Source organism: Cloeon dipterum, chromosome X (genome assembly GCF_949628265.1).
Source record: "Cloeon dipterum chromosome X, ieCloDipt1.1, whole genome shotgun sequence".
NCBI lineage: Eukaryota > Metazoa > Arthropoda > Insecta > Ephemeroptera > Baetidae > Cloeon > Cloeon dipterum.
The window spans coordinates 28,432,119-28,446,621 of NC_088790.1; the positions used below are offsets into that span (position 1 = coordinate 28,432,119).

General features: G+C 35.4%; 2 protein-coding genes and 1 long non-coding RNA gene across 3 annotated transcripts; 1 reads left to right on the forward strand and 2 right to left on the reverse strand.

Annotated features, from left to right (window-relative positions):
- Positions 1-885: 885 nt before the first annotated feature.
- On the reverse strand, positions 886-3,799 carry LOC135946114 (brachyurin-like). Its single transcript, XM_065494176.1, has 7 exons — positions 3,652-3,799; positions 2,951-3,053; positions 2,624-2,894; positions 2,409-2,566; positions 2,254-2,349; positions 1,453-1,610; positions 886-1,131 (listed from the first exon to the last, which is right to left on the reverse strand). The coding sequence occupies exons 1-7, from the start codon at positions 3,706-3,708 to the stop codon at positions 961-963; spliced, it is 1,014 nt and encodes a 337-aa protein (XP_065350248.1). The 5' UTR covers positions 3,709-3,799; the 3' UTR covers positions 886-960.
- A 1,726-nt stretch (positions 3,800-5,525) lies between these two features.
- Positions 5,526-14,304, reverse strand: LOC135946116 (brachyurin-like). Its single transcript, XM_065494178.1, has 7 exons — positions 14,178-14,304; positions 7,382-7,484; positions 7,055-7,325; positions 6,845-6,999; positions 6,694-6,786; positions 6,047-6,201; positions 5,526-5,765 (listed from the first exon to the last, which is right to left on the reverse strand). Exons 1-7 carry the CDS (start codon positions 14,235-14,237, stop codon positions 5,595-5,597), a joined length of 1,008 nt encoding a protein of 335 aa, XP_065350250.1. The 5' UTR covers positions 14,238-14,304; the 3' UTR covers positions 5,526-5,594.
- Positions 9,417-13,740, forward strand: LOC135947028 (uncharacterized). The gene is made up of 4 exons (XR_010575576.1): positions 9,417-10,025; positions 10,697-10,772; positions 11,252-11,331; positions 13,274-13,740. It is a non-coding gene; the product is annotated as an uncharacterized LOC135947028 (long non-coding RNA).
- Positions 14,305-14,503: the final 199 nt, after the last annotated feature.

Genomic DNA, 14,503 nt, shown 5'->3' on the forward strand with positions numbered 1-14,503 from the left:
TGTTTTATGACAGAGGGTTTTTTTGCCTCGATATTAGCGTCTCAACGTAACGTAAGAAATTAGTTTAAAAGTTAGTTATAACTGAAGAATTTTGGTTGGATTATATTTTTAGATGAAATATTTGTTTTTAATTGAAATTTTAATTTAGTTGTAAGAAAGAAAGAGTTAGTATTAACACTTTAGAGGGGGTCAATGCTTTATATCGTTCATTAACTCTTGAAAATGTTTGTTTTTCCTCAGCCGACATTCTTTTTTTAATATTTTTACTATGGGTTAAAGGAAATTAAGCCTCTTTATTTAATGCCAAAATATTTTATTTAAATACAATGTTTGAATGTGATAAATATCAACATATCTTTAGTATTTTTTACCGCACTAACACTTATTAAGTGAGCGTGCCTTGGATCCAGCTAATGAAGGAATACAGGCGATTGTTCTTGGATATTGACTGGAGCAGACAAATAGAATTAATAGCTAACAATTTCGGGCTGTTGTCGGTTGCATTCAGGTAAACGACAGGTCCACCGCCGTTTCCCTCATCTTCTGTAAACACTTCACGAGCTTTTTGAAATATATGAGATGAAAAGCGGGCGAAATAATTTTAAAAAACTGGTTGTCCCTAATAATCTAAAGCAGACCAGAAAAGATTTATAATTTATCATTTTTGCAAAGTACAAGAATAATCTAAAATACTTTCATTAATAGAACGAAAAATGTAAAGAGCTACCTCGCTACTTTTGACCTTTCTAGAACGTAGACAAAACTCAGAAGAAGAAAATTCAAGACTTAATTAAGCTGCATGTGTTGAAGTTATATATGAAAAGAATCGATAACATTTTAATATAATATGTTTTTGAGGTATTAAAAAGAAAGGAAACGAATCAATCATTTAAATTAACAATTATTTATTTGGGTCCGACCTTCCAATGCCACGAATAAATAATATTGATGTGCGCAGCATTACGTAAATGTCTTTTGAGTCGTTTTTTGGATCCAGGGAATGAAGGTATAAATCCAGGTGAATGAGCTAGGTTGTTGACGTGGGCAGCCAATGAATTGAGAGCTGATCCCAATAATTTTCCCTACGTCATCATTTGGAGATTCGTAAAAAACAGGTCCACCAGGGTCACCCTAGATATTCAAAAATTATTTTAGAATATATTAAGTATGAAATTTGAATTGTTAAATGGCATCTTAGCTCTGTGCAGATTTACTAGGGATGTATGGAAAAATAGAGAAATTGTAGTATCAAATGAATTTAAATAAAAAAAGTTCGCTCAAACTAAAAAGCGACTGATCCGGCTCCTATAGACCTCGGATCAGCTGTTAAAAATCATACTACTGAGAATAGTGGCACATGCCCGACTTTACTCGTTATTGCTGTGTTCCTTCACAAAAATTCACAATCCCAAATTATTTTTGCAATGAAAAAATATTTATAAAAATGCTTACATTGCAGATTCCTTTTTTTCCGGAAGCGGTGCTCAAACATCCCGTGTTTCCTGGGTACGTCACGAAAATTCCTATGGTCTGTGCGTTGCACGTTCCCTTATTCATATTCTGCATATCGACAAAATTCAGTACTGGTGCTGTCGCGGGGTCGAAAGCATCTAAAAATTGTATCAAATATCGTCAGAGGAAATTGTAAATTATTTTCTCTATAATAAATTCCACATTAAGTTAAATCAAATGCATAGCCAAAAGAGGTACCGTTAGCATGAAAAGGTAAATTTGAAGTTTGAGTCGATTGCAATTATTTTCAGTTGGAACCCGAGATTAACTAGCGAAATTCTAAAAATCCCTGAACTTCAATTACTCGCCAACTAATAACGGTCTCGTAGCCATTCAGTTCTACATCATCAGTGACTCAAACATATCCTTCACTCAAAAATAAATAAATAAAACATTTTTAAATTTATTTAGTTTAAATTATTTTTAAAGTCAAAAAAATACTTCTTCGGTCAAACATTATTTTCAGCAGCGAAGAAATGGCTTTGATATTCTAATTAGAAAAGATATAGAGCAACAGTCAAAATTACGAGTATAAACATGAGCTATCTTGTTGACACTTTCAGGAGATTAGGCTTGATCAGTCTATGTAAAACCAAAAATCAATTTAAAATAGTCGAATTAAAAAAAATTAAAGACTTAGTAAGGCCACAATAAAATCAAAATAGACGAAGAATCTGTTTAAAATAAATAAGACTCCATTCCTCAAAATATGCCATAAGAAATAGAAAAATTATGACTTACTGTCATCAGCAGTACCGAATCCCATTGTCCTAAACACAATATTGTCCAACGCTGCCGTGGGTTTGACGAGCGACAGTTTAGCTGTCCCGAAAGCGCCTAGAATTGCAATTATGTATAATTAAAATGCATGCAGGAACAATTCAATTTGTACTCACCAGTAAGGGGTGTGTCTATACTAAGCAGAGCGATGTCGCTTGTCAAGAAGTTCAGTAGAAACTGGGGATGAATAATTGCCGTGGCTGTACTTTTTATGCCGGCTGCAGCTGTTACCGGATCAGCAAACTCCCCAGCAACGACAGTAATATCTGTGGCCCTTTAAAAAATGATAATTAGATAAATGTGCCATGTTGGAATTAGAGATTATGCTCACAGTGCGACGCAATGAGCGGCCGTCAACCCCCAAATGGGTGACAACAATACACCACCACAATTGTTTATAACAACTCCAGCAGCATTTGAGGCTTGAACGAAGATATAGGCGTTGAGCGGCGGCACGAGTCCAGCAGCATCAGCAATAAGTGTTCCTCCCAAAATTCTTTTGTCTTCCGTTCCGTTGTGATAGATCGGTTTCGCAGTTGTTGGATTAACTCCGGAATTCGTGGTGCTCTCTAAGTTCGACAGAAAGATTTCCGTTTCTGTGTCTAAAAATTTAAAAAAATTAAATATAACATGTGAAATTAATTAAAATAATAATTACAATTGGCATCTGCTAAGAGCGCTTCCAAAGTGTATTCTTTTGTGACATCCTCTGGATCAAAGATGACTGTTTTTTTATCATCTTTTTTCAGACCTTTTGAGACCTTTAAACAAAAAATGTATTTTTTCATTATAGGACACTCAACAGCATTATAAATTTTAGAACATCCTCCATTTTTACTCTAAATGTTTAATGTATTTTATTTCCCTACATCACAAAATCGTTCTAGAAGTAAAAAAGTGGCTCAAAACCATTAAAACTTTGAATTTTTTCGAAATTAGAGGGCTTTGAAATTTAGACTATTGACAATTTTTGTGAGATTCAAATAATTGCGATTTGCGAGATTATCAACTGATTGTGAGCACAAATCATGTTATTTAAAGCCAATTAAACCAAACTTAGAGTAGTCTAAATCCGTCTAAAAGTGACTAAATAGGTTACAAAAACAGTCATAAAAACACAACCATTTCCGGCGTAAAAGTATATTTTCAAAGCCCTATATTTATAACAGAAAACAAGCTAAAAATAAAATGTTCTCGACATAAAAATACACAAAAAAGTTTAATAAAAATCTAAAAAGAGATTAAAACTTTTTTACTTCTGTAAATCAGGTAGCTAAAATTATTGCCAAGTGTCAGAAAATTGTACAAACAGAAAATACCATCTACCTAAGTATCTGAAAAAAAAAACGGTTTACTCACTCCAGCAGAAGCTTGCGCGAAAAGAGCAAGCACAAAAATCCACAGGGAGGTGCGCATTGCGAAGCTGGCAGCAGCAGCAAGATGCTTCCCAGTTGCGGATGTTTCACCTCTTATTTGCTTGGGGTTTATATACTGTTTGGAGAGTCCCACTCCGAATCGAGCAGCACAATGAGTAATTGCAAAACAAGTAGCGGCAATACTTGTTCAGCCCGAAAATGCTGTTTTTGGCGCTCCCATCCTACCCGTCGAGATTTTTTTTTTAGTTTTAAAGACATGTTTATCTTTACTGGCGAAGATTCTAGTCGTTCGTTGGCCCGAAATTTTTTTCAGCAGCGGGCAATAACTTTGATTGGGAGTAATGTTGGGGGTAACGCGCGGGCTCCAAGCCAGAAACAAGCACGCTCATAGGAATTCTGCGTTTACGTTTTTGTCGAGATAAACCATTGGCCTTTCTTGGTGCGAGAACCACGAATATTATGGTGGAGATTTTTCTGTTCTTATTATTTTTGGTAATTTTTAGAGATTTTAAGAAAAATAAGCCCTAGATTTCAAAATTAATCTAAAAATAGAATTTTAGCTCAATTTGGCAAATATTAACATTTTTAAAATTTAAAAGAACCTAAATTTAAAAAGATTAGATCAAGAAAACTAAAAGGCTTCCTCACTTTTGACCTTTCTGCAAGGAAGACGAAACTCAGAAGCAGAAAATTCAAGACGAAGTGATCAAAGAAGAAACAACATTTTCAAATAATGTTCACGAAGTATTAAAAATAAAAAAAAACAAATCAATCATTTAAATTAACAATTATTAATTTGGGTCCCTCCTTCCAGTACTTCCAATACCAAGAATAAATAATAATTATGTACGCAGCATTACGTAAATGTTCTGAGAGTCTCGGCTTTGATCCAGGGAATGAAGGGAAAGATCCAAGTGAACGAGCTGGGTTCTTGACGTGGGCAGCCCACAATTTGAGAGTTGATGTTTGATGTTGCAACTCATATTTTCAGGGGTTTATATACTGTTTGGAGAGTCCCACTCCGAATCGAGCAGCACACAATGAGTAATTGCAAAGCAAGTAGCGGCAATACTCGTTCAACCCGAAATACTTGCTGTTTTTGGTTTTCCCATCCTACCCGTCGAGATAGATTTTTTAGTATTCATGACATGTTTATTTTTACTGGAGAGGATTCTAGCCGTTCACTGGCCCGAATTTTTTTAGCAGATTTTAAAATCTGATTGGGAGCAATGTTAGAGTAGAGCGCTGGATCGAAATTATCAAAACTATCGCGCTATTTGAGTTTGACTTTTTATTTTGTGGCGAAATTTCTCTTGGATTTAATTTTTCAGCCTCTCTTTGTGTGAGAAACACGTACGTCAATGGTGGAGATTTTTTATTTTCTTCTTTTACGAATTTTAGGAGATTAAAAAATCCATTGATTTCAAATAAATATTTGCTCTTAATTTAGGAGAGATCTCTTGAACTCATTTGTAAATTCTAAATAGGAAAACCTTTTTAGGTCCTGATTTGTTAATTGGAAATTGAAGAAAGTGAATATTTTGTTTACACTTTTCTAATATAAAAATGCTGCTTGCTGTCAAGTCTTTTTGGCTTTTTCCAAAGATATCATTCATTCTTTCTTTCATTTTAATTTTAAAGTTAATAAGGCTTTCACCATTTTATAACAGAGTGATTTGCCTCGATATTAGCGTCTCGTAAACGTAACGTAAAAAAAGAAACATCATTCGATGTAAGTAATGAATTTTGGTTGAATTATAATTTTTGATGAAAATCCCGTTTTTTGAAGAAATTGTCAAAGAAATAACATTTTGAGATTTGGTTCTTGAGGTATTAAAAGGAAAGGAAACAAATCAATCATTTCAAATATAAATTATTTATTTGGGTCCCACCTTCCAATACCAAGAATAAATAATAATGATTTAATTACGTAAATGTTTTTAGGGTCGTGGAATGGATCCAGGGGATGAAGGAATAAATCCAGGTGAACGAGCTGGGTTGTTGACGTGGGCAGCCAACAATTTGAGAGTTGATGCCGATAATTTTCCCTGAGTCATCAGTTGGAGATTCGTAAAAAACAGGTCCACCGGGGTCAGCCTAAATATTCAAAGATTATATTATGGACATCTTGAATTCAAAATTTAAATTGTCTAATGGCAGATTTGCTAGAGGATGTATGGTTAAATAGAGAAATATTAAGAGCAAGTATAATTTTAAAATGTGACAGATTTGGCCCCTTTAGACCTCGGATCAGCAGTAAAAAATTCATACTACTGAGAATTGTGTAAATGCCCGACCTTATTCATTGCTCTTTTTCCTTTACAAGCACAAAATGCCATTATTTTTGCAATGAAAAGATATATTTATAAAAAACTTACATAGCAGATTCCTTTTTTTCCGGTCTCGGTGCTCAAACATCCCGTGTTTCCTGGGTACGTCACGTAAATTCCAATTGTCTGTGCGTTGCACGTCGCCTTGTTCGTATTTTGCATATTGACAACATTCAGCGTAGACAATGCGTCCACAAGTTGTACTAAAAATTGAATATTATAACATAAGAGGAAACGGCAAATAATTTTGTTCATAGTAAATTTCTTCCTGATGAAATTATTCTTATAGACAAAATGTTCTGCATAAAAAACAGGTTTATAGAAGCGAAGAAATAGCCTAGATATTCTAGTTTGGAGAATATAGAGAGCAACATTGAAAATTACGCGTTTAAGAATTCCCGTTTCTTTGGGTGCCGGTTCCCAGCTTTCTTGTTGAAACTTTCAGGAAACATGTTTCACATCTACGCAATTGTATGAAATCTGCTTATAAGGTAATTAAAAAGAATAAATTGTTGACGAAAAAAATTTAGAATTTAAAAAATTATAATAGTCCGTTTTCATGCCAAAATATTGCCGGTTACATATTTAAAAAAAAAACTCAAAGCCATATTAAGAATATATAAACAATGGAAAATAGATGAATGGACTGTTTAAAATAAAGCTGATTATATTCCCAAACATAAATTATATCTTACCGTCAGTAGCAGGACCGAATCCCAGCGTCGTAAACGTCCTGTAGTCCAACGCAGCGGTAGGTGAGATGGTTGACAATTTAGCTGCCCCGACTCCTAGATTTGCAAATAATATAATTAAAATGCACGCAGGAGCAGTTAAATTATTTCTCACCCATAAGCGGTATGTTTAAACTAAGCAAAGCAATGTCATTTAACAAGAAATTCAGTCTAAAAGTGGGATGAATTATAGCCGTGGCTGTACTTGATGTTGTGGCTGTACCCACTGGATTGGTAAGTGACCCACCGTAGACAGTAATATCTGTGGCCCTTTAAATAACAAAAATGAGAAACATGAAATATTAGAATTACAGATTATACTCACAACGCGACGCAATGAGCGGCCGTTAACCCCCAAATGGTTGACAACATTACACCCCCGCATTCCTGGATAACAGTCCCAAGAGCATTCGTGGATTGAACGAAAACATAAGCTGTGAGCGGCAGCACGAATGTACCAGCCGTAAGGAGTGTTCCTCCCAATATTCTTCCGTTTTCATCCGTTCCGTTGTGATTGATCGGTTTCGCAGTTGTTGGATCAACTCCAGAATTCGTTGAGCTCTCTAACTTTGACAGTAAGATTTCGGTTTCTGTGTCTAAAAGTTATAAAGAAAAAATAGCATGAGAAATTAAATAAATTGATAATTATTACAATTGGGAACTGCCACCAGCGCTTCCAGAGTGTATTCTTTTGTGGCATCCACTGCATCAAGGATGACTCTTTTTTTAGCATCTTCTTTCACACCTTTTGAGACCTTTGAACCAAAAATAAAATGTAAGACTTAACAGAATTATCAATTTTAGAAAATATGCTTTTTTGTTCCAAATATTCATCTTTTTTAATCTTCTGAACAGTACTAGAAGTAAGAAAGTGGCTAAATAAATCTACTAATTAAAATACATTTTTAACTTTCAGAAAGAACTCTGGTTTAAAGTGGAATGATACTGGGCAACAATTGAAAATTATTTAAATTGTTGGATGCCTTAAATAATTGACCGATAAACAATTTGTTCAACAATTTGCAATAGTAAAAAATGACCTTCCTACAGTAAAAATTCAAAATTTGCTAATTTTCTCAAAATTTAACAGTGTTTTAGCATACCTTCTTGGCATATTCCGATTCCTCTCGCCGAGATCTGTTCAACGGTGTATGCCACTTATTGGGGAAACTCTTGGTTTTGAAATTAAATCGGATTTCAAGTAAGGAGACAGCCCTTACCATTTGAAAACCACGGCAACTTTCCAGCCAATTTTCTCAAAAAATTACAGTGCTTCTTAGGTCAATTTAGGCTTTAACTGAATCCTAAGGGACGAGTTTATGCATTGGCAACAACCATTTTCCAGGCTTTTCCAGTATCATTCCTCTTTAAGTAAGTTTTCCTACAATGCAAATATCCTATGGATACAGAAAGTCATCCTTGATGCCAATTTTTAGACTCATGTTAAGCTATTTTCATTAATTAGAGTAAATTTAATTTGTATGCGTATTTTTACAATTAATTTCGCTTTTCCTGGCCTGGATAAGAAAACGTCATGACTCTTTTATAACTAAATGCAAAAATATTTAAACATTTTAAGGGATTCGCACAGTTTATAAAGAGCTGGCTGTACTTTTAATGAAGACCTTAAAATGTACTGAAAACCTACGTTCCCTGTTTGCCTCTAAATTTAAAATAATTTTTTTCGCAACAGATGTCTAAAATCTAATGGAATTAGATGAAAGTTTCTTTCCGGCACTTCAGGTGTGTTAAATTGCCAATATATAATTTTCCCTGAAATGTATCAAATATTTTTGACCTAATAGCTGTTATTTAAAATGGAAATTTGAATGAAAAAGTGAACTATTTAAAATTTACAAATCAGAATAATGACTTTGAAATTTAAATTAATGAATCAATTTTAAGCCATTTGAAATACTCAAAACATTTTAAGACCACCTAAACCAACTGGATAAATATAATGTTCCTGAAAATAAAACGTTTCGCTCAAAGACACAATCTATAATTTTCACAAAAAATCTACTCCCGCCAAGAAATCGGATATCCGCGGATAACTGTCCAAAATTTCAAAGTTTGAGTTAGAGTTGATTTAGGTTTCCTGATGACCTACATTTTAACTCCCTTCAACCCCCAATGCTGACAAATTGTCGGATCACCCTTTAAAACGCGTTTATCCAATTCGGATAGGATTTTGCATATCTTTTGGATATCCTCGAAAGACAAGTGACGGATTCTCGTCATCCAAATTTTGACCATTTTTGGATAGCATTTTGCACAACATTAAAAATGCTCTTTTTCCGTCATTTGGTATTTTTAACCAAAAATATTTGTATCCCAAATTGGATATCTGATGGATATCAATCGGATATCCAATGGCGGACAAGTCCAAATTGTGACTAATTTTGGATAACATTTTGCACAAAATTAAAAATGCTTTATTTCGTCATTTTTAGTATTTTTAATCAAAAATATTTGTATCTCAAATTGGTTATCTGATGGATATCCATCGGATATCCAATAGCGGACGATGAACTTAGAAAAATTTTATAAAAAAAATTATGACACGTTATTCCCTTATTTTTTTCAGCAAAAGTACAAACTTTTTAAAATTAAGAATTTGAAATGAAAAATAAAATTTCAAGTACACGGCTTTCGCATGCATTTTAAATAATTAAATATTTTTTTTAAAAATCTAAGAAAATATAATTATATTATTTACATAATTTCATTTTGAATTGACGAAGATTGCCTTTTTGTCCTCTTGCTAATATATTTTATATAATAATCTCAACTATCGTGTTTCCTATAATTTTAAATAATATTTCTACTCGTATGAAATGAGAAGAAAAAAGTAAGGAGAACTTTAAGATTAGCGCACGCGACTCATTCAGAGCTACATGCCGCAAAAGCGCGTTTAATTCAAAGTCATGCTCCGCATGAAACGCGTGCGGATGAGATGCATTATTTTTCGTTCTGCAACCGCACCAAACCGCACACAACGCATACACGCCCGCTCAATCAGAGTTGCCAGCTTCGCGCGCAGGCTGGCTTCACTTCATTCCAATCCACAAGCGCACAGTGTGAAATGGCAACAGCGCACCAGCGCAGACGACTAAGGCACTCGCAGCAGCAGAGTGCGTATGCATTCGCTCGCATTCTGCATCCATTGGACAACAGACTTCGTAATTGAATAGTGTTTTGTGTGGTGCCGGTTCGCGTTCATCGAATTTAAAATGGAGTTGACTCGATGCAAATTTATGGAGTGTCTCTGGAGTACATTTCTACCCATCGGACATGTAAGTGTGTATTAATTTCATTAATAATCGTGTAATATTACATGCATAGTGTTTTATTGTGCATTCGCATAGCTTTTCTGCCTTTTCTTAAGACAATTCTGTTGTAATACTAAGCAATTATGTACACTACATAATAATTAACACATGGAAATTTGAATGATATTGCTTATGGCAATATTTTTAAATGAATTATTATGTACATATGTATGAATAATAATGCGTGCCGCGCGTGCGTAATATTGTAATATGTTTGTACTTGCGTAGAGCCCTTTGCAGCCGATTTTGCGTCCGCCTAACTCCCCCCATGTATTTATGTAATATATATACATATAATTAATGCAAGTTATGTATCATATTGCTCCGCAAAGTCTCAATAAATTTAAAAAGTACATACATACATAGCAAATAAGTAAATTTATGCATGTGATTTATCTAATAACAGTTAATCTATTTTTGCATTATTATTTTAGTCGTTTATGTATTTATGAAAACAATCACAGTACACCTTACTATCACCCTGCTTCGCCTTTAACTTAAAATCATTTTTGCTGTCTTAACTAGACATAATTATAATTATTTCTTTGGTCGTTTTAAGTTTTACCCGTAGTCCTTCTTTGTTTTCTGTTGCCTAACTGTTGCTGATTGCTCGTTTTTTCCGTTTTTTCTTTCAGTTCTCCTAGGAGTTTGATACGAAAAAACAGCGAGTGAGTCTTCCTCGGGAAAGTCTTACAAGAAGAGAAATATCAGGTAAAAATAAAACAAGCTACATAATTAATTTCTAAACCCGTTAATTCCATAATCTTATGAACTTAATAAAATATTTTTTTAAAAATAGGAGTAGAAAAAATTGTCCACATTTTTGTAAACTTTCCATTGAGTCGATAGCAGGCTAGTCGCTAGTCTATCAGTCAGATGGTCGTTGGTCGGAGAGTTTTCCAAAATCAATTTCTGTGTTTTTAATAAACTTTTTCAGGTATTTTAAAGGGTGATGGAATTTTCTAATAAATATCATTCGTTGCTGTTGCATCTCCTCTCTAAAATTACTTGTACATTATTTTTGCTCATTAGAGTTAATTTATGTATTAATGCCTAATTCCTCATATTTTTATCGGTTTTATTTGACTTTCATATTTTTTTTAAAATGTATACGCATGTAGTGTACTTTGTAGTTAATGTTTTCTCGTTTCAAGAGGTGGAATTTTTCTAAGGATCATTATTTTTTGCAGGAATGTGGCTGCTTTAGTGGATTTTGATGAGTGTTTGGCCTCTGGAATGTTGAAATGGACTATGCAGCCTCTTAATTATGGTAATTTTATTTATTTGGAACTCTTAATTATGGTAATTTTATTTATTTGGAACATTAAATTTTGTGAGAGTTGACTGCATTGAAAAGGATTGTTCACTAATTATTGTTTAATAATGCGCGTTGCTTTTCTTGACAAACTAAGTTGAGATTTTTTAGTATTCAATATAATACTTGCTGTTGCTGACCAATAAGAATTTGAAAATTATTACAATTATATTGGAATTAAGAAAATTAAATGCTGCCCATTTAGGAGTGTTCCAATTTTAGCCAATCAGTTTAATCCAGGGTAGTTTAAACTTGACCTTTGCCAATAAAAGCACAAACAGACAACCACTGAGTGGCAAATTAAGAAGCAAGAGTGGTCGGCAGACAGATAGTTATTAGAGATTCGCGAAAGCGAGAAGCAGCAGCACTAACCATGGGTATGGGATATGGGACAGAGCAAACTTTCCGTAGACATCACGTCCAAACCAAAGAAGGGTGAGATGGCCATCGATAGCACTGAGCTGGTCGAGAAGATCGTGGACAACAAAGAGAACCAAGCGCTGAATAGCACCACGCCCCACAACAGACACGTCCAGGATAACTGAAAGACAATGGTGATGTAGAGAAGGGTGCAGCTCCAGTGGTCAATGCCAAGAGGGTGGAGAGGCCGTTCCCGTGGAGGAGCACCTAGGAGGAAGGCCTCCTCGTCCAGCCCCTTAAATAAGCCTTAAAAGGAAAGGTTCAGCTTCTGCTCCATAAGCTCCTCACGCAAGGACAAAAGGCTGTCGCTAAGGAAGAGCAGGAGGCAACCCAGTAGACGGTGGCCGCCGCTGGAGAGGTCAAGAAGGACTTGAGGAGGCCCCCATGCAGGACGATGACGCCGAGAAAAGGCCTGAGGAGACCAAGGAGGCTGGCAGGGGTGACCGTGCAGCCCGCGACCCTCGTCGCAGTCACTGCCACCGCCGAAAACGCGGAAGAGAAGGCTGAGGAGACAATTGGGGTGGAATCCAAGAAGGCTGAGGTCATAGAGTTGACATCTGCCCCCGTCAACAAAGAGGCGTCAGAGCCACATGCCGAGCCCAAACTCGAGGAAAAGAAGGAAGAGGAGGAAGAGGACGCTGCCGCGCCTGAGGTCGCTCCTGTCAGGCCAGACGCACTGTTTAAGCCTGTGGAAGAGCCCACTATGCAGCTTTCGTCGTCGCCGTCACCAAGCCTGAGCCAAAGGCAAAGGTGGAAGAGGAGGCTGTCAACCCCGCCAAGGATGAGAGCGAAGAGAAGGGCAAGGAGGCTGCTCAGGAGCCCAAGGCAGCTGACACCGTAAAGACCGAGGAGTTGCGCAAGAAGCAGACAAAAATAAGAAAAAGTGGAATGAATACGATAGAAGTGCGCCGCCATTGAGGGAACCCTCATATCAGGCTTTAAATAATATAAATCGAAGATGAGAGAAGAAGAAAATTATAACATTCTTAATTTTGTAGCTTTTCTTTGTCAACTTATATTTTTTAATCTTTCACAAACACATACAAGGGGCCATGGTATATCCAAAGTTTTTTTATATTGTAAGCAAGAATTGCCTAGAAAATTGTTCATTAAATATTCAAAGTAGGGTGTACATGACATTTTTAAAGTTAAAGAATGCAACGTTTTTAATCTAATTTTTGAATTAAGTTTGCTCATTAGATTTCTACATTGACAAGCAAAATATTTATTGTAGAATCTGTCAAGATAAAATGTTTTTCTTCAATTTTTAAAATTAATGCTTGCAATATTTTTCAAAATCTAAAGTCTCCCAAAAAACACTCAAACTTAAATAAAAATGAAATGTGTATTTTGATTTTGAACTGCTTACTTTAAATTTAATTTTATTTACTACCAAATATCCTATAAACAGGACCCATTTAATGCTGTTCCCCAAAACAGCTTAACTATTACTGATAACGCTCAAATTTTGTTTCAGGTGTGCCAAATAGCTCCAGAACATTCTGAGTGACTCGGACGAGGAAGTTCTCTCTAAAATTGGGAAGTATCGAGTCATCTGCTGCCTGGTCAATCCTCCACCTCATTTGCATCACCTTCCCTCTTTGGATGACGACTATTTCCGTCCCAATGAAGGCCACGACCCTGATAACGACCGCCATTCCATTGACCACCATCAAATTCAACATTCTTGTAAAAGCCAATATGTAAGTTTTTACTCAAATAAAATTAAAATAAAAACTATAAAAAATTTTAATTTACAGTAAACCATATTTTTCCCAAAATTTTACAAATTTGCCCAGAAATATCGCCTGTCCAAAATTGGACAGTTTATGGACAGTCATACCGAGAAGGATATCCTGGTGTACAGGTCTCGGTATATCCAAAAGATATCCGCCGGATATCCATTACGGATATCCGAATTGTATCCGTTAGCGGATATCTTTTCGTCACTTCTTAATTGTTTTTAGATCTGTTTTAGATGGGTATTCAATTTCATGCCAGTGTGGCCCAAAAATTAGACTATCCAAAATCCGACAAATTTAGGACAGTTATACCGAAGGATATCCAAATGTACAGGCGTCCGTATATCCGAAAGCATATCCTTCGGATATCCATTACGGATATCCGACTATCCGAAACGGATATCTTTCGGATATCTTTTCGCTATCTTTTTTCTTGGCGGGCTTGACCAGCTAATTTACTTTTCTAACGAAATTTCAGTATTTCTAAAACTATAATCTCTTATTTCGTTAAAATTCAGTATATATTTTAAACTACAACAAAAATATAGCCATAATTTCAGAAACCTATGCATTAAGACAGTACCAAATATTTAATTTAGTTTGAAGCCTACATTAAAATAAAAATATTGGTTTACTCACTCTAGCAGAAGCTTGCGCGAGAAGAGCAAGCACAATAACAATCCACAGGGAGGTGCGCATTGCGAAGCTGGCAGCAGCAGCAAGATGCTTCCCAGTTGCGGATGTTGCATCTCATATTTGCTGGGGTTTATATACTGTTTGGTGAGTCCCACTCCGAATCGAGCAGCACAATGAGTAATTGCAAAAAATAAAATAGCGGAAATACTTGTTCAGCCCAAAATGCTGTTTTTGGTGCTCCCATCCTACCCGTCGATTTCATGACTCGTTTATTTTTACTGGAGAAGATTCTAGTGGTCCGTTGGCCCGCATTTTTTGAGCAGCGCCGG

Coding starts and splice junctions, on each gene's coding strand:
- LOC135946116 (XM_065494178.1), bottom strand. CDS start 14,237: ATGCGCACCTCCCTGTGGATTGTTATTGTGCTTGCTCTTCTCGCGCAA. Junction 7,000..7,054: donor GCCGCTCATTGCGTCGCGTT/GTGAGTATAATC, acceptor TGTTATTTAAAG/GGCCACAGATATTACTGTCT. Junction 5,766..6,046: donor GAAAAAAAGGAATCTGCTAT/GTAAGTTTTTTA, acceptor TTGAATATTTAG/GCTGACCCCGGTGGACCTGT.
- LOC135946114 (XM_065494176.1), bottom strand. CDS start 3,708: ATGCGCACCTCCCTGTGGATTTTTGTGCTTGCTCTTTTCGCGCAAGCT. Junction 2,895..2,950: donor GCTCTTAGCAGATGCCAATT/GTAATTATTATT, acceptor TTAAATTTTTAG/ACACAGAAACGGAAATCTTT. Junction 2,567..2,623: donor GCCGCTCATTGCGTCGCACT/GTGAGCATAATC, acceptor CATTTTTTAAAG/GGCCACAGATATTACTGTCG.